Genomic DNA, 17,803 nt, shown 5'->3' with positions numbered 1-17,803 from the left:
GAATAGTAACTTTTTCTTTGGAGCACTGATTTTGCAAACAATCAGCATTTTCTGTAAACATAGGCCTACTGCAGAAATAGGCCAATATGGCAGTAAATCATGACATATGGGCATTGGGAACATCTCTGAAAATTCACTTTTTAAAACCACGTCCCCTCTAGTCTGAGAGTGACAGCAGGGAATCTAAGGATGGTTGTTTTCTGCCTTGCAACTTAGAGGCCTAAAGGGAATAGAATTAGGGCATAAAAGCTTTCCACAGTTTGCACTCTGCGTGCATATACACCAGGCATGGGCAAGCTTGGGCCCTGTAGGTGTTTTGGACTTCAACTCCCACAATTCCTAACAGCCTCAGGCCCCTTCCTTTGGAAGGGGCCTGAGGCTGTTAGGAATTGTGGGAGTTGAAGTCCAAAACACCTACAGGGCCCAAGCTTGCCCGTACCTGCTCAATAGGTCAAAGTGGTGCCCATGATGGAGTTTCCCGTGTAAAGCCCACCTAGAGACCTCCACGTGCCTTTAAACTTCCGCTCCTAGACTTCCCAACCGTCACGAAGTCCAAAACACACGAGTGACGCAATCCTAGAGCGCGTAATCGATTGGCTGTACCATGAGCATGCGCAGTCTCCTTCCCCTCACGCTTCTTCCCATTTCCTATCCTGGCAACCACGCGTCACTGTCGCGCGACTCGGAAGCAAGCCCAAGGCACGCGATGGAAGCCTTGGCTTCAGCCTTGCACGCCGCGAGGGCGCTGCGCTTTGGGGAGTTCCTGCTCAAGAGCGGACTCGTCTCTCCCGTCTACGTCGACCTGCGCGTCATCGTCTCGGAGCCCAGCTTGATGAACAAGGTGCGCGTGCGACACGCAGCGGGAGGGGGCAGGCGTAGGGGGGGGGCTTAAAAATAGCCAATCGCGACCGCGAAACAGCGAGGGGCGGGAGTTTGAAGCGGCAGCGGCGGCTCCTGATAGGTGCAGAGTAATGAGATTGACAGCGGCCTGAGTGTGTGAGTGTTGGGCTTTCGTAAAGAATCCTCGAAAAAAATGAAGGCTGTCACTCCTGGTGTATGTGAGCCAATAGGATCAAAGAAATAGAGCGAGGGGCGGGCCTTGGAAGCATCCGCGGCTCTGGATAGGTGGAGGGGGGGCGGAGATTGATAGAGGGCAGGCTCAAGCGTTTGGCGCGCTTTTTTGGAGGAGGGGCGGGGTATAGGGCATTTCACACGTCTATCATCTCCAGAGCCTATAAAATAAAGGGGCGGGGCTGTTGTTAGGTTCGAGAAGAGCGTGGTGTAATGAGAGCGCCTCAGCGCCAGGTGGCGTTACATAGTAATGGTAAAGGTTTCCCCTGACATTAAGTCCTGTCATGTCCAACTTTGGGGTGTGGTGCTCATCTCCATTTCTAAGCCGGCGTTGTCCATAGACACCTCCAAAGTCATGTGGCCGGCATGCTACATGGAGCATCCTTACCTTTCTACTGGAGTGGTATCTATTGATCTACTCACATTTGCATATTTTCAAACTGCTAGGTTATTTCTTTATTTTTAATTTCTTTTATTTCAATTTTAATTATTATTTGCTGCCTGTATTTTATTTGTTTACTGTATTCGTTGGACCTGGCCTTATGTTACCCACCCCGAGTCCTTGAGGAGAGAGGATGGCGGGGTATAAATAAAGTTTAATAATTATTTATTTCATATCAAAAGCATTGCATAAATTTATATAAAACTGATAAAGATAGAAGGCGTGCAGGTGGCTAAATCTCTTTTGACCAAAAACGGGCAACAGCAACGGCATTGTCTGTAGCCTCCAACACTTCCTCCTCTGTACATGAGGCTGGGCACAGTGGACAAGCTTTTAAGTAGTGCCATTTGTCTTTTGCCCACTCCGCTTCTGAGTCTATTCAGGGACTTCCAAGTTGCCCATTCTTGGTTCGGTCCTGGTGAAAGACCCTCACGGGGGGGGCATCCAGTTGGGATTTCTTGGTTTAGCTACCCAGAAGTTTAATAATAATAATAATAACAATGATAATAATAGGTTGGCAGAAGCTGGGGCTAGCAGCAGGAGCTCATCCCGCTACCTGGATTCAAACCACCAGCCTGCATAGTTTTTTGGATTTCAGCCCTTGGAATTTCAGTACCACCAGGAACAATTACAAAACCTCACGCGAGACACATCTGTGATTCAAAGATGCACCTCATCTTGGAAAAAATTATATAGGGAGATGGGGGGAGAGGTGCATCTCAGAATTGAAATACAGTAAATATAAACAGCAGGCCTGGAAAAAATAGAAAAGAGAGCACCATCTTGTTTTTTAAATTGAGGTATTGGCAGTGTCATGGACTTAAATGTAATGCAATACAACTGTCTGGTTGCTCCTGACACGATAAATAAACAAAATAAAATGGACTTAAATGTCAAGAGACAAGTAAAACATACAGAAGGAAGATTACAAGATAGCAGTATTTCAATACAGACCCATTTCCGGTTAGATCAGGATGATGGGAACCTGTGCTTCGAGCCATGACAAGGGGGCACCTCTATGTGAATTCAGATCTATCAAAGGTCACCCAATAGGGCTCATGTTTTATATGTGGTTTGCTGGAGCCATACAATAGTTCTGTGTGAGATCTGGTGAGGGGAAGGAAGGCAGACATGTCCTGAGGGGCAAGAAGATCAGTTGGCAAGCCAAGGTGAAGAATGAAAAGCCTCTGATGTCTTTCAGGTAGCAGACCTCCTTTTTCAAACTGCAGAGGAAGCGAAGCTCCAGTATGATTCGGTGTGTGGCGTCCCATACACAGCTTTGCCATTGGCGACGATCATCTGCTCCACCAAAAAGATCCCAATGCTTATACGGCGAAAAGAAGCTAAAGATCATGGTAAAATAATACAAATGTTGCTAGATTGTAAATATTATTCTGTAAACTATTAATGGGAGCCCCTGGTAGCACAGCGGGTTAAACTGCTGAGCTGCTGAACTTGCTGACTGAAAAGTCAGAAGTTCCAATCCGGGAGCCGGGTGAGCTCTCGCTGTTAGCCCCAGCTTCTGCCAAGCTAACGGTTTGAAAGCATGCAAATGTGGGTAAATGAATAGGTATTTTGGCGGGAAAGTAACAATGCTCCATGCAGTCATGCTGGCCACATGACCTTGGAGGTGTCTACAGACAATGCCAGCTCTTCGGCGTAGAAATGGAGATGAGCACCACCTCTGAGAGTCGGACTTAACTAGACTTAATGTCAGGGGAAACCTTTACCTTTAACTGGAGCACTGTGCTGGGTTTATTTGCTCAAGGCTGCTTACCACATAATTTGCAAGGCCACAACAGTTCATTATTAGAGCATTGTCAAGAAAGAAATAGTGTCCGTTGGATCAACCAGACAGTTTAAACTATTAATGATCAGATTTGGAAAGGTGTTTATAATAAGCCTGGTTTTCCAATTAATATATTAAAACATTGAATATTAATGGCTTTTAGTAAATTTGGAAAACCAGCAATGCATGCATGACCTAAAGACATAAATTCATTTCAGCCTGAGGTTATTTGATAACAAATGGTGTATGCATCATTTGTTTTTAATTGTGATAACAGTATCTTGTTTGGAACTTTGAATGAAAAATGCTCATTTTATTGCTTTAAAGGTACAAAGCGTCTTGTTGAGGGCACAATAAACCCTGGAGAAACTTGTCTGATCATTGAAGATGTTGTTACAAGTGGTTCGAGTGTCTTGGAGACAGCGGAGGTCCTTCGGAAAGAAGGGCTGAAAGTGACGGATGCTGTAGTGCTCTTGGATAGAGAGCAAGGGGGGAAAGCTGTGTTGCAAAAGCATGGGATTCGGCTGCACTCGGTGTGTGCCTTGTCTCAAATTCTCAAGATCCTTGAGCAGCAGCAGAAAGTCACTCCTGAGATGGTGACAAGGGTTGAAACATTCATTCGGGAGAATATTGTTGAACCGTCCAAGCAAAACGGCTTGGCTCCTACCAAAAGGATATGCAAGGAAATGAGTTTTGCTGCTCGGGCAGAGCTACCAGGCATTCATCCCCTGGCTGCCCAACTTTTCAGGATCATGGAGAAAAAGCAGTCTAACTTATGCCTCTCTGCTGATGTGACCACGTCCAAAGAATTGCTCCAGCTGGCTGATAATCTGGGCCCCTCCATCTGTATCTTGAAAACACATATTGATATTCTGGGTGATTTTTCTCAAGAAGTAGTAAATGAGTTGCGAAAACTTGCAGACCAGCATGAATTCTTGATATTTGAAGACCGCAAGTTTGCAGACATTGGAAACACTGTGAAGCATCAATATGAAGGTGAATTTCACTTCTCAGTTACCAAATCCTAACCTGTCTATAACTTGGTCCCTTTTCCATTCAAGTGTTTGTCAAATCTCTGATTGTCAAATATAGAAGTGTATGGGACTGGCTCAAGGCCTGAATCCAGCTAATGAATCAATGTTTAGTTACAAGGTTCTCATTGAATTAAAGGCCTGTCCTAATTTGCATTAACAGTTAGATTTGGGCCAAGTCTTCAGTGTTTCTCTTGAGCTGAATTTTTGCTCATGTCATGATGAGCACAGCTTGTCGTTTTACATTAATATTTACTGTGTTAATGAAGCACAAATCTTGATATTCCATTTGTTAGAGACAAGAAAACAATAATTTGGTTTGCATTTTAAGAAAGATCAACCTATTTGTGCTTCTGAACCAATATACAGATTGAAAGAAAATTATCTCCAAATGTTATGATGTAATTCAAAACGTTCATAGAGCAATGCTTAAGTTAGAGAAAATAATATATAAAATGCATAACATTAGAAACATAAACTTGCATCTGTATATGTTAAACATATATTATACATGAAATACATATATGAAATGTGCTTTTTAACCCAAAGTTTAAAAGAACCGATAGGGATGCTTATTGTTATGCCCTTGTTAAGTGTGAGATATATTGCATTCAAGGCAATATTTTCACCATACGAATCAAGGCATGGAAAGGTTTTTGAGGCTAATATTGGAGTGGAAAAACTCTTTAGTAGGTAACTTGCCCATTCTGTCTTCCAGGTGGCATTTTCAAAATAGCATCCTGGTCAGATATAGTCAATGCCCACGCAGTTCCTGGCCCTGGAGTTGTGAAGGGATTGAAAGAAGTGGGGAATCCTTTACAACGGGGGTGTCTCTTGATCGGAGAGATGAGCTCAGAGGGGTCCTTGGCAACTGGAGACTATACTAAAGCTGTGGTAAGTGGGATCAGTAATGTGCATGAAGCTGGAAAATATTGGGAGCATCTTGCCTTCCTCATAGTGACAAAGGAAGAAACAGCTGTTCCATACTTCTTTTCTCATGAAAGGATATTTGGTGAACTATAGCTAGCAATCCTAATGCTGATTGATGGTCTTACTGACTGTTGTAAGGGAACCTAGAGTGGAGGTACAGCAGTAGTAAGAGGACAACTACGTTTGAGAGGAAGCAGCAAGAACTAACTGATGCAATTTTTTCAGGCTCACTTATGGAATCATAAAGTTGGAGGAGACCACAATGAACAACTAAGCCAACCTCCTGTCATACAAAAATGTATAACAAAAACACTCCTGAGAAATGGCTTTCCAACTTTGGTTTAAACACTTCCAAAGAAGGACTCCATTACCCCAGTGCAGTCTATTTCACTGTTGAACAATCCCTATAATAAAGACATTTTTTAAAATGCTAATCAAGGTGGTCAGTTGAAACATTCACACCTAGCTCCAACAGACAAGAGTCCTTTGTCTCACCCTGGTCATTCCACAGATATATAAACCCTTTTCCCTAGTTCCAACAGACCTCACTACCTCTGAGGATGCTTGCCATAGATGCAGGCGAAACGTCAGGAGAGAATGCCTCTAGACATGGCCATATAGCCCCAAAAAACCTACAACAACCCAATTTAAAAAATGCTTAGGTGGAATATCTTTTATCATTTAAATCCATCAATTCATGTTCTGGTCTCTGGAGAAGAAAAAAATTTTTTTTCCTATGTGACATCCCTTCAGATATTTAAGACGACTCTCATGTCTTGAAGAAGTTCACTCAACTGGGAAGGGAGCTGAGTAGTGCAAATAGGGTAATTGAAGGGTCTGAGGTAAATAAAGGAAGCAAGGAATAGGTGTACTATGGATGACACATCCATTAATTTATAGGAGAGATATTGGCCCATGTATGAAGGCATGCAGATGTGGCCAAGGCAGTCTCTGGTTGTATAATAAGATCACTCTCTAGTATTTTTCTTCTGATGGAGATGTAAAGCATTTTCGTTCTGGAAAATCTAATTCTTACATATGTATTCATTTTCATTTAGGTTAAAATGGCTGAAGAGCATGCCGATTTTGTCTTGGGATTTATTTCTGGCTCCAGGATAGCGGAAAAACCAGAATTTCTTCACTTGACTCCAGGTGTTCAGATGCAGACAGGAAGTGAGTATCCTCAGGAAGTGACCCGTTCAGAACTCTCATAGAACATTTTGTTTGATAGCACATTGCATTGCAGTACAATCCAGAACAATTAATATTGAGATCTTAACTGAGAAGTAGGAGCTCTTTGGATGTTCTTTATTCCATAAGCGCCCTTCTAAGTTTCATCTAGCTCAGGAGGGCAAATCATATGCCCTTCCAAACAAGATTGTACTACAAAGTCCAGCATTCCTCCTCCTTAGCTTTTTGGGATAAGGCTCCTGTCCAACTTTTAAAATCTCAAATTGCTCCCACTCCTGATCTAGTCTGACATTCCTCTCCCCACCAAGAGCATCTCAACGACTCTGAGACTTTAAAGAATTGGGATAAGCAAATTGTAGCCTGTGATCTCCACGTACCACCCAGGGCCTTCCGGGGGGGGGGGGGGGTGTCAAAAATTGCTCTCTGGAGGGCTTTTCCAGCACGTTTGGGGACCCTAAACATTTTCCACAAATTTTGTAGAATTTTTGAAAACAAGTTTTTCAAAAATCTGGGCCAATTTACACCAAAGAGTGTTTGAAATGCAAAATGAACAGGAATTAATGTATATCCATTGACTTCCTATTCTGATTTTTTTTAGACTGTTCCTAACCCACAAATGGTCCAACAAGGCTCCCACAACATGGTGAGCACATCTCCATTGTCCACTAGAGGGCATTTGTTCACAAAAATCTGATTTGTTTTTTGTAAGTTCAGTGTGGCCTTCCAAGGAGAGTGGGAATGGTGGTAATGCAGTCTAACCAGCCCTGCGCACATTGGGATGTTCTTACCCTTTCCTGTTAATTATTTTATAATTCACTTGTAGGGTTCATACTTAGCCATGTAGCTAAGTATGTATAGGGTTACTGAATGTAGACCACAATAGAGCATTCTGACCATTATTCTGAACACAGCTACACCGTTCATTTGTGGAAGATTGGTTGTTCTGTTTTCAATCCCTTAATAGATCCTGATGCCTTTCTGCTGCTCCACCCCCTGACTTGATTTCTATCCAGCTATCCACCACAACTCTAAAAGCACTACTCGTTCGGGGCATCTCTTAAAATATGTGAAGTTAATTAAGTGGAGTTTTTTCTTTCTTTCTTTCTTTCTTTCTTTCTTTCTTTCTTTCTTTCATATTTGTCACTTTGAACTTATCTACAATGCACTTCATTTGTCAGGTGTTTACTCAGCACGGATACATTCTTTTGAAACGTATATGCATGTGTCCTTAGCACTTCAGTGATAAGAGACCATTGCACCCAGCATTTTCATACTTCCTTAAGGAAACTGCTAACAGTCAACAATGTTGTATTTTACCTTGCAGGTGATGACCTTGGGCAAAAGTATCTGAGTCCTCAAGAAGTTATTGGTAAAAGACGTTCAGATATCATCATTGTGGGGCGTGGCATCTTGTCCGCATGCAATCGTTCAGAGGAAGCAGAGGCATATAGGAAGCTGGCATGGGAAAGCTATTTGCAGAGGATTTGTGTTGGTGCACAAATGTAAGCCAAGTGCTGCATTCCCTTAAGTAAGGCAATCCTAAAATCTCACATGATTGCCAAGGTAATTCTTCATTGTTTACCTGGTGAATGTGTGTGTTAAAATGTGCTAATATGCAAGCTTCAGTGGTGACACTTAGTGGCAATGGATTGAAACATCTACTTTTCTTGTTTGGCTGATCCTACATTTCTAAAAGGAAATGAAAACACTCCAAATGGATTTTTTTCTTCTTCTCTTTGCTCTGAGGGAGCCTCAGACATTAAGGGTGTGAGAGTAGGTGACATGTTCTCACACGGTGTGTGTAGTTCTTCTTGTCTGGGTTGGAATGTAAGGACTAAATGTCGCACAGCTGAGCCCTCTGCTGAGTTTCTCTGTTCAGACTCAAGATGCTTCAGATAATATCAGAAACATGTTTGTGTAGGAACTGTGTGCCTTAGCTAGGGAAACAGTGCATTTGGCCACAGTTTAATGGATGCCTTTGTGTATGTAGAGACAAAACATTCCATCTTGCTATGTAGCCCGCTACCTCATGCCTCACTTGGGAAACCTGAATACTTTGATTGCAATTGTCTCAAAGTAAAACATGTGGCACTTTTTTACAAAATAAAATTTGGAAAAATCAACTAATATATGTGTTTAAAACTCTGCTTCTCCATTCTGGTGCTGTTCCTTAAAAACAGCATCACAAGTCACCCAGGTCGCCTCCTAAAAACCTGTTCTACCCACCATCAACCTTTCCTCACGACCCTATAGGGCAGCAGTTCTCAGCCTGTGGGTTGCGTCCCCTTTGGGAGTTGAACAACCATTCACGGGGTAGCTGCTTTGCCTCCTTCAGGTCTAAAAAGGGGCTCCTCCTCCTCTTTCTCCAGCAGCACGGGTGGAGAGGAGTCATGGGGAGGCACTTGGAGGCAGAGGGGCACACAGCAGGAGGAGGCGGAGCCACGGCTCCAGTTCTGATTTAGCTGCCATTGATATCCCAGCCTCCGTAGTGTCTATCGTGCTGCCATCCTAAAAAATATTTTAATGCAAGTTTTGTTTTTAATTGGCTTTTCTTCAGCGTAGTTCTCTAGCTGTAAGCTAAGGTACTCTGAGCATTTTGTGAAGGTGTACTCACTATCCAAGGGATTGGTGTCAAAGGACCAAAGTAGTAGCCTGAGTTGGCGAGAGACAATACTATGCTTAGCATGACTGGATTAAAAAAAAAACAAACAAACTTTGCAAAAAGGAAAAAGAAAGAATATGTTAGTGGTACCAAGGACAAAATCCACTGAAGCTGTCTATCAGTAATTCGGCATTTAAGAGCTATTATAGCTTCAAATTCCATGTAGTCGGGTAAAAGGACAAACATGGTATAGTCAATTCAAATATGAATTGAATTATGGACAGTTCTAAATTGATCTGTTCTAAATTGAATGGCACACAGATCCATTTTAAATCTCAAAATGCTATTGGGAAAACAGTTTATTCCACAGATCCTTTTACTTAAAATACTTGAACCTAACACAACTGTTATATGAGGCGTTATCCACCAGAGGGCACTGTGGACCTTCACAATTATTTCCTGTATGGTTTTTCTTCATATTTATTGGGAACAAAACAACTAGCCTGTCTGGAAGGATGACCTAGTTGTGCTTTTGTCTTTCTGTTGCTTTATCATGGTCAGTACTATGGCACAGTACAGATATAATGCTCTCTCCCCATGGTTTGGTGACTGGGAGTCTGCTATGAGATCATGTCCTATAAACTTCTTGCCATTTCAAGAGTTTTTTATCCATCATCTAGGCTAGTGGTTCTCAACCTTCCTAATGCCTCGACCCCTTAATACCCCTCATGTTGTGGTGACCCCCAACCATACAATTATTTTCATTGCTACTTCATAATTGTAATTTGGCTACTGTTATGTATCGTCATGTAAATATCTGATATTCAGGATGTATTTTCATTAACTGGACCACATTTGGCACAAATACCCGATACACCCAAATTTAAATACTGGTGGGGTTGGGGGGAATTGATTTTGTCATTTGGGCATTGTAGTTGCTGGGATTTATAGTTCACCTACAATCAAGGAGCATTCTGAACTCCACCAAAGAGCACACAGAACTCCCATGACCAGCAGAAAATACTGGAAAGGTTGAGTTTTGGAATTGTAGTTCACCTACATCCAGAGAGCACCGTGGACTCAAACAGTGATGGATCTGGACCAAACTTGGCACAAATACTCAATAAGCCCAAATGTGAACACTGGTGGAGTTTGGGGAAAATAGACCTTGACATTTGGGAGTTGTAGTTGCTGGGATTTATAGTTCACCTGCAATCAAAGAGCATTCTGAACCCTACCAACAATAGAATTGGGCCAAACTTCCCACACAGAACCCTCATGACCAACAGAAATTACTGTGTTTTCTGATGGTCTTTGGTGACCCCTCTGACACATCCTTGCGACCTCCCCCCCCCCCCCCCAGGGGTCCCAACCCCCAGGTTGAGAAACGCTGATCTAGGCTATAGCATGAACATTTCTTAGAGGGGCAGCTGAGTATGTATTGGACAGGGAAAAGAACACAGGCAGGCAGGTTTATCACTGTAGAGGGGCACATCTACAGTGATAATTCAGTAAATATGATGATGGTGCTGGTGATGCTGATTATGCTGATGATGATGATGATTATGGATTTGCTGTGCAGATGATGACACAGGAAATCCTGGAACTAGTTTGAGGCCCGAATTGTGATTACATAAACTACTAAGCGCTGCTTCACATTCAGGGCTTTGTTTCATGCACTTTTGTGAGAATTTGCCTTGAACTACATTAAATGGGCAGTGGAGATGGGGCTGAAGTTAAAAAGGAAGAGACACACAGAGGTTGTGGGGCCATGGGGGAAAAAACCACCTACCACTGGGCCTGCCACAAATGGTTGGATATTGTGCTTCCAGCTCCTCTTGACAACTTGAGAATTTCCTACAACTTACAGCAATGGGGGGATAAGGTGAGTGTGACTATGACTATGACCGATTCCTCTATCAGCTGAATGGAGAAGTAGCATTTTATCAGGGATTCTGAACAAGGACCATAAATCAGAATAAAGACCACCTCTAGTTTTTGACCAAGTGTTGCCTTGTAGACTCCCTTGTATATCTGTTTGCTGCAGGGATAAAGTATATAAAGAACTGAATGCTTCTTTCAAATTCTCACAGCCACTGTTGACATTGTAGAAAAATGGAAAAAGTGATCAGGCCCTTCTGCCTGGAGCTGCTTGGAGAACTAGGCATTATGTGTGGCAGGCATTAGCAAAATATACCATGTATTGTCGAAGGCTTTCATGGCCGGAATCACTGGGTTGTTGTAGGTTTTTCCGGGCTATATGTCCATGTTCTAGAGGCATTGTCTCCTGACGTTTCGCCTGCATCTATGGCAAGCATCCTCAGAGGTAGTGAGGTAGTGATCTATGGCAAGCATCCTCACTACCTCTGAGGATGCTTGCCATAGATGCAGGCAAAACGTCAGGAGAAAATGCCTCTAGAACATGGACATATAGCCCGGAAAAACCTACAACAACCCAAAATATACCATACCCTGTACCTTAGCAGTTACCCACAGATGCTAAGACCTCACGAGGGACCTGGCCAGCATTTAGGGTCACTTGTAAAAATAATGTTCACTGCATTGTGTTAAGTGAGCAAGGTGCAGAAAAAGAACATATTCCCTTCAAAAGGGACACTAGGGGATAATTTCTGGTTTAAAGCTATCTCAATTATTTGTAATTGTTGAATGAGGCATGAATGTCTTAGATAGAAACTCAGTTACAAATGAATAAGTGGGATGCTCTGTTTTAACAAAAGAAGGTTTTTCTTATTTTGCTTCTGATCCCTCTTTCCCAGTTTATATTCCAAGAGAAACCACTATTAGGATGCAGCAGTCATACAAACAATTATATTTTATATTTGAACCTTCCTACTTAACTTGGGTTTAGCCAGTGATCACATATTATTAGAGAACAACCCCCCTCCCCCCCCCATTCAGGTGACTCTGAATTCTGAATTTAAAGTCACTTTCTCTAATATGCTTTGACTGTTTATGTTCTTTGACATATACTTCCAGCTGTCCATCCAGATTGTATTAGGAGCATGGGAACTAGGTCAGAATTTATAAGAACTTATATGCATAATAATGTAGGCGAGAACAAATGAATTGCAGTGAAACTGAAGAACTCAATTGGTAATCACTATTTGATTTTCCTATACTAATGCTTAAATTATTTTTATGTTGAGTTTTGATAAATCAGAAAAAAAAAATTCTGAACTATTAGGTGGCTGGACAATATGCATCTCTAGTTGAAGAATCTTTGCTACTGTGATCCAGAGGCACTTGCTGCCAAAATGGTTGCTTCAATAAGCTTCTACATGATTTTTCACAACTCTGAAGCCATATTCTTGACTACATACACATAAAATTTACAGTTTTTCCACTGGAATATAGGTAAAGTTCCTTTGCCAGTAGCCAAATGCTTGCTACTTTCCTACTGTGGATCATATATTCCATAGTGGCTTACTTAATTTTTTGCAAATAAGTTGGTCGATGTGGTTTAAATGCAAATGTCACAAATTCTATCCCACTTTCTTTTGTAAACAACACCTGGATATAATTTGATCTATTTTTATATGCAGTGCATCTATTTTGGTACATTTTTCCCAAAGACCTTTAAAAGCCTTGAGCCTAAATGGAATGCTAAAACAATTGAGCAGTAAATAAAAAACACATAAGGTTTGTAGTAGCAATTTAAAGTGGCCTAACACTGCTGCAGGGCAAACTATCCAAGTCAAAACAATGGACTTTTTTTTTTCTACAAAACTCCTGCCAAACAATTATATGATTGCACTATAGTGAGCCTTACAGAACAACAGTAACATTCAAAAGATTCTACTATAAAATTCTGCTATGATATTTCTCTGGTTGTTGCCTGGTGGATAGGTCACTTAGATATATTCAAGTGCCTTGCAGTCTGACCTTTTGTTATGTTCAATAAAATTGTTCTTGAGCAGCATTTCCATACTTTCTAGTTCCCAGTCATTGAATTTCCCAGTTTGAATGGTATGCTCCATTCTTCATTTAGAGCAGAAATAGGATTCATGCCCTCCAGATCAGGCCTGCACAACCTGCAGCCCTCTGGATGTTTGGGTCTCCAACTCCCAGAAGCTTTAGCCAGCTGTTCCAATGACCAGGAATTCTGGGAGCTGAAGTCCAAAACTCCTGGAGGGCTGTAGGTTGTACAAGTCTGCTCCAGATGATGTTGGATTGAACCCCCAGCACTATGCTAGCCAAGGCTAGTGAAACTGGGAATCCAACAACTGGATGCCCACCCACTCCAAACCTTATTCTCACCTCAAAGCTTTTTTGTATTCAGAATCCTATTAGGCAGTTATGAATGCATGGCCTAGATTTACACACTCATGACTCTTTCATATTCACAGTGTACACATAGCCCTTACTTTGGGAGCTATGTAGAGTGCATGAAGGTCCCCCAATCCCCGCGTACCAGGAAGTTGCTACTGTGATTGCCATGGGGAATCGTGTTATTGGGAAGCAGGTGTTGGAAACTCCCACCCCTTGATCACAGGAAGAAGAACTGTGACAGGGACTCAATTTCTGCCCAGGACACCGTAGATCACTTCTGGTAAGGAGTAGCATCAGTTAGTTGCTTCTCAAGGAACAGGAAAATAGAAAACCCTTTTTCTGTTGAATGCGTTGTCTGCTTTCTAGCAAGTGGGTATTAGCAATGGGGGTCAGAACAGAATTCATTGTGTAGTATTGTAACTATGGTGTTTATGCCATTACTAAATCCTCAGCAAGATTCTGGCCCATTTTTCCAAAGTTTAGGGCCATAGAATCACTTTATTCACTTAGACTTACCCTGGCCACAGTGTGATATTAAATAGAATCATAGAATCAAAGAGTTGGAAGAGACCTCATGGGCCATCCAGTCCAACCCCCTGCCAAGAAGCAGGAATATTGCATTCAAATCACCCCTGACAAATGGCCATCCAGCCTCTGCTTAAAAGCTTCCAAAGAAGGCGCCTCCACCACACCGGGGCAGAGAGTTCCACTGCTGAACGGCTCTCACAGTCAGGAAGTTCTTCCTCATGTTCAGATGGAATCTCCTCTCTTGTAGTTTGAAGCCATTGTTCCGCGTCCTAGTCTCCAAGGAAGCAGAAAACAAGCTTGCTCCCTCCTCCCTGTGGCTTCCTCTCACATATTTATACATGGCTATCATATCTCCTCTCAGCCTTCTCTTCTTCAGGCTAAACATGCCCAGTTCCCTAAGCCGCTCCTCATAGGGCTTGTTCTCCAGACCCTTGATCATTTTAGTCGCCCTCCTCTGGACACATTCCAGCTTGTCAATACAACTGGAGAATTTATTTAATGTTCAACAGGACCAGAGATTTTGCTCTGACCTCTTTGGTGATCTTAAGCGGTGGTAGTTATTCTTAAATATTAAGGTGGAACTTTGGATCCAGGGATATCAATTCTACAGAGTTGCATTTGTGAAGACAAGGAAATAAATGAAATTAACAATACATATATGTGCAGTTGCTTTATTTTTTTATAAAAAATTATTCTAAAAATAATAACACCAGGTTGTTTGAAAAAATTGCTTGTCCCAATGCTAGCTTTCCCCTAAACACTGTCAGCAATACAGTGTCCCTATCAATAGGACCTGTGTACCCTGTCATACTGACAGATGGCTGAAGCTTGTTATATGGCACGCTGTCTGAATTTCTGGCACTTCCAAGGCATCAAAAGGATCCAGGCGAACAAGAACAGCTTAAAGATATGAAGAGCAGGTGGGGCACTGGCTCTCTGTCCTTAACGTGCAAATAAAAGCCCATGCCGGATAGCCAAGCCTTCTTTTAAGATACTGTCCCCTTGCAGAGAATCCGTTGTCCATGAGGGAAGTGCTGAGGAAGCCAAACAGTTATCAAGCCTTCCATTTCTCTCATCCATCATCTTCTAGCATTCTCATCAATCAACTGTTCCATTATAGGTCCTGTTGAGCTTGTTGAATGTGAAATCTAAGCTGTGTGTGGAAATGGGCTTGCGGTAAAGAGGGTTTGAAGCCTAGGAGAAGGAAAACCATATCAATAAAGTGCTTTAACAATGATTGTTAACTTTACGAATAAGTAACTACTAATAAAGGCCACAAAATAGTCTAAAGGGAGCCAGTTCATGCTTCCAAAGAAGCTATTTTGTTAGGCTCTGACAACAATATTCTGTGTATTCCAGTGTGGACAGCTTGCAAGAGCTGCACTTTCTCCCAGAACCTCTGAGATTCACAGGTTCCTTATACCTGCCATTTTTGGTTTGATACAACTCCACCCCCAGCCCCAAAGGATAATACTGCCCAATTGCACAGACCAAAATATGTAGGGGCCATTTCTGATCACCTGTTACCCAATCATCAGCATTTTTTCATACTTAAGTATAAAATATATCCCTATTTCAACTATGAATATTTACACCTTTTCAAGCTCTTTCCCGATTCCCTCATAAGCTGTTCTTACCATTTCATATCTTGCTCGGGAACGCTCACTTTGGAACCTTGCAAATTCCCGCCTGTCATGAATAGTGACCAGCAGTTTCCAAATGGCTAGGAGGATAAGGCCCAGGAAGACAATGCTGCCTACTACTGCTAGTAAGATCATCATGGCATCAGGGGCTGTACTGCATTCTGATACAGAGAAGAAATACAGCACTATTTATTATTTGCACTGGGTCAACAAAACATTCAAAATCAAAAAGAAGTTACAGTACAACCCACAGTACAAGAATTTCCCATAGAAACAGAAAACCATGGATAATGAACTCCATTAAAATGAAGAACTTTCACATAAATTAGCATAGTCACCCTGGAGGACAAGAAAATTCCTAGAGATGATATAGTTTGTCAAGATGTGGGAAGGTACAAGTCTTGGAGTTTGCACAACTACAACAGCAATTCCCAAAGTTCGCACAAGAACATCTATAATAATGCAATGTTATTGTGAACCCTGGTTCAAAAACTAACCAATCCAGACTTGGGGAACAAGTGGTACTTTACTTGGGCTGCAGCTCTCATCATCTCTCATCTAACTCATTGCGTTTTAAGCTTCCTGTGTGAGGAATAATGATTTACACACATACACACCATGCTTCAGGGACTAAAGCATGGTTGCATTTTTCATTTAATTTTAGTTGTTAAGTTATAACTTGCTCTTATATGTTGGGTTGTCATTTTTGTTATCATGGCTGAATTTTTATTATCAGGCATTGAATGCTTGCCTTTTATGTTTGGAATCCGCCCCGAGTCCCTCCAGGGAGAAAGGGCAGAATATACATAAAATTGTTGTTGTTGTTACTACAGTATTTGTTTCCCTTGGCTTCCATTGTTTCTTACCAGGAAAGGCCGCAATCACTCATCTAGCTGATGGGATCTGAAGCCCTAACAGAGTCCACATTCACCAAAAACAATGAACTATTAATGGGTTACATTTCTAATGATTACATTTGCATACTTTCTACTCCAGAACTACAATAATGAGATTTAATCAGCCGAGCAAGGATCTATATCTATGCACACACTGGTAGCTGCATGGAATTGCACATAGAAATGGATGTTGCGTTGGCACTTCCAACAGCCAAGAGTCACATAAACATAGGAAGTGAAGGTCTTCAGGACGAAGATGGGGCAAGGGCAAAATTCTCTACAGAAAAGTAGGGTTATTCTGATCTTTTGTTAAAAAAATATTGTACATGTGCAACCCCGCTGTTGTACTGGATTGGGAAATTATGTTTGCTATGCCCCATTACATGTCTTGAATCCCCATCCAGCTAGGAAAACTAGTGATGCAGCAGCCATGAACAGTGACATTATGTTGTGTTGTGAGTTCCAGCAACACAGGGAGGACTGTACTTTGGACCAGAAAGAAGGAAAGCTTTCCATGCTGTGCATTTGTTTGGCATTCATATGCACTAATTTCTCATGCGGCAATTTCTTCTACAAGTAATTATTTATGAGGGGCATCTGAAAGCTAAGAATATGGAATCCATTCCCAGGAGTAGAAATGGAGGCTTTTGATCTTTGGCCTAAACTACAACTCTATAGCTTGCCCAAGTATGAGCATCAAGAAATTAATGTTAAACTACAAAAGTTATTGGACTGCTGTTCTATATTTTGAATTATCTAAATTCCTTTTCACTCTGATCATAGTCAGTTCTAAGCTTAACCAGCATGTGGGATGGGTGTGGAGTCTATAAGCGCCAATTGTTTCACTGTGTATGCAAACTGAAGAAAGTTCAATAAGTCATCATCCCTTTCTGGGGATCCGTAAGATACCTTGTGCTTCTCAATTGGCATTTGTCCTTCCCTCTATGGGCTACTCTGTCTGCCTAAGCCGATTTCTGTATATTTTCCCTCCAGTGAGAATGATATAAAGATCTAAAACTTCTATCCCTCCAAGGTAGCTTAGTAAAAACAACAGAAGTGCACACGTTACAGTGGGAAGCACAGATATTTAGTGATCATGTCCAAAATATACTTTAAAAATATCCCTGAAACATCAAGTAACCCTTTTGTGGTGGAAAATAAATGTCATAACAGAATCTGTCATATTAATTCTCCGTGTCTCATGGCACACGACAACTACCTGGTTCTTTGAGAATGGTGATATTGGTCTTTCCGTTGGCAAGTTCTGAATATGTGAACTTCATCACACAGTCCTTCACTGGGTAGGCACACAGCACCGAGTGTGGGTCATCGGTTTCTAGAACAAAATTAAGAAAATGCAAAATGCCTTTTCTCAACAGGAGAACATACA

At 41.8% G+C, this 17,803-nt stretch overlaps 2 protein-coding genes across 2 annotated transcripts in view; one reads left to right on the top strand and one right to left on the bottom strand.

Annotated features, from left to right (window-relative positions):
• Positions 1–705: 705 nt before the first annotated feature.
• UMPS (uridine monophosphate synthetase) lies at positions 706–8,577 on the top strand. The gene is made up of 6 exons (XM_060775007.2): positions 706–841; positions 2,715–2,868; positions 3,630–4,298; positions 5,052–5,227; positions 6,322–6,436; positions 7,779–8,577. Exons 1-6 carry the CDS (start codon positions 707–709, stop codon positions 7,958–7,960), a joined length of 1,431 nt encoding a protein of 476 aa, XP_060630990.2. The 5' UTR covers position 706; the 3' UTR covers positions 7,961–8,577.
• Positions 8,578–14,531: 5,954 nt separating this feature from the next.
• ITGB5 (integrin subunit beta 5) overlaps positions 14,532–17,803 on the bottom strand; it is a 76,307-nt gene continuing 73,035 nt past the window's right edge. The window contains exons 13-15 of the mRNA XM_060775020.2: positions 17,633–17,749; positions 15,512–15,678; positions 14,532–15,068 (exon numbers count right to left, since the gene is read on the bottom strand). Coding sequence (XP_060631003.2) covers positions 14,973–15,068; positions 15,512–15,678; positions 17,633–17,749 — 380 coding nt within the window. The 3' untranslated portion in view covers positions 14,532–14,972. The remainder of the gene's footprint in view (positions 15,069–15,511; positions 15,679–17,632; positions 17,750–17,803) is intronic.

The sequence above is a fragment of the Anolis sagrei genome, chromosome 1 (assembly GCF_037176765.1).
Source record: "Anolis sagrei isolate rAnoSag1 chromosome 1, rAnoSag1.mat, whole genome shotgun sequence".
Classification (NCBI taxonomy): domain Eukaryota; kingdom Metazoa; phylum Chordata; class Lepidosauria; order Squamata; family Dactyloidae; genus Anolis; species Anolis sagrei.
Note: the sequence above shows the minus strand (reverse complement) of the source record. Positions and strands in the feature narration are given on the sequence as shown.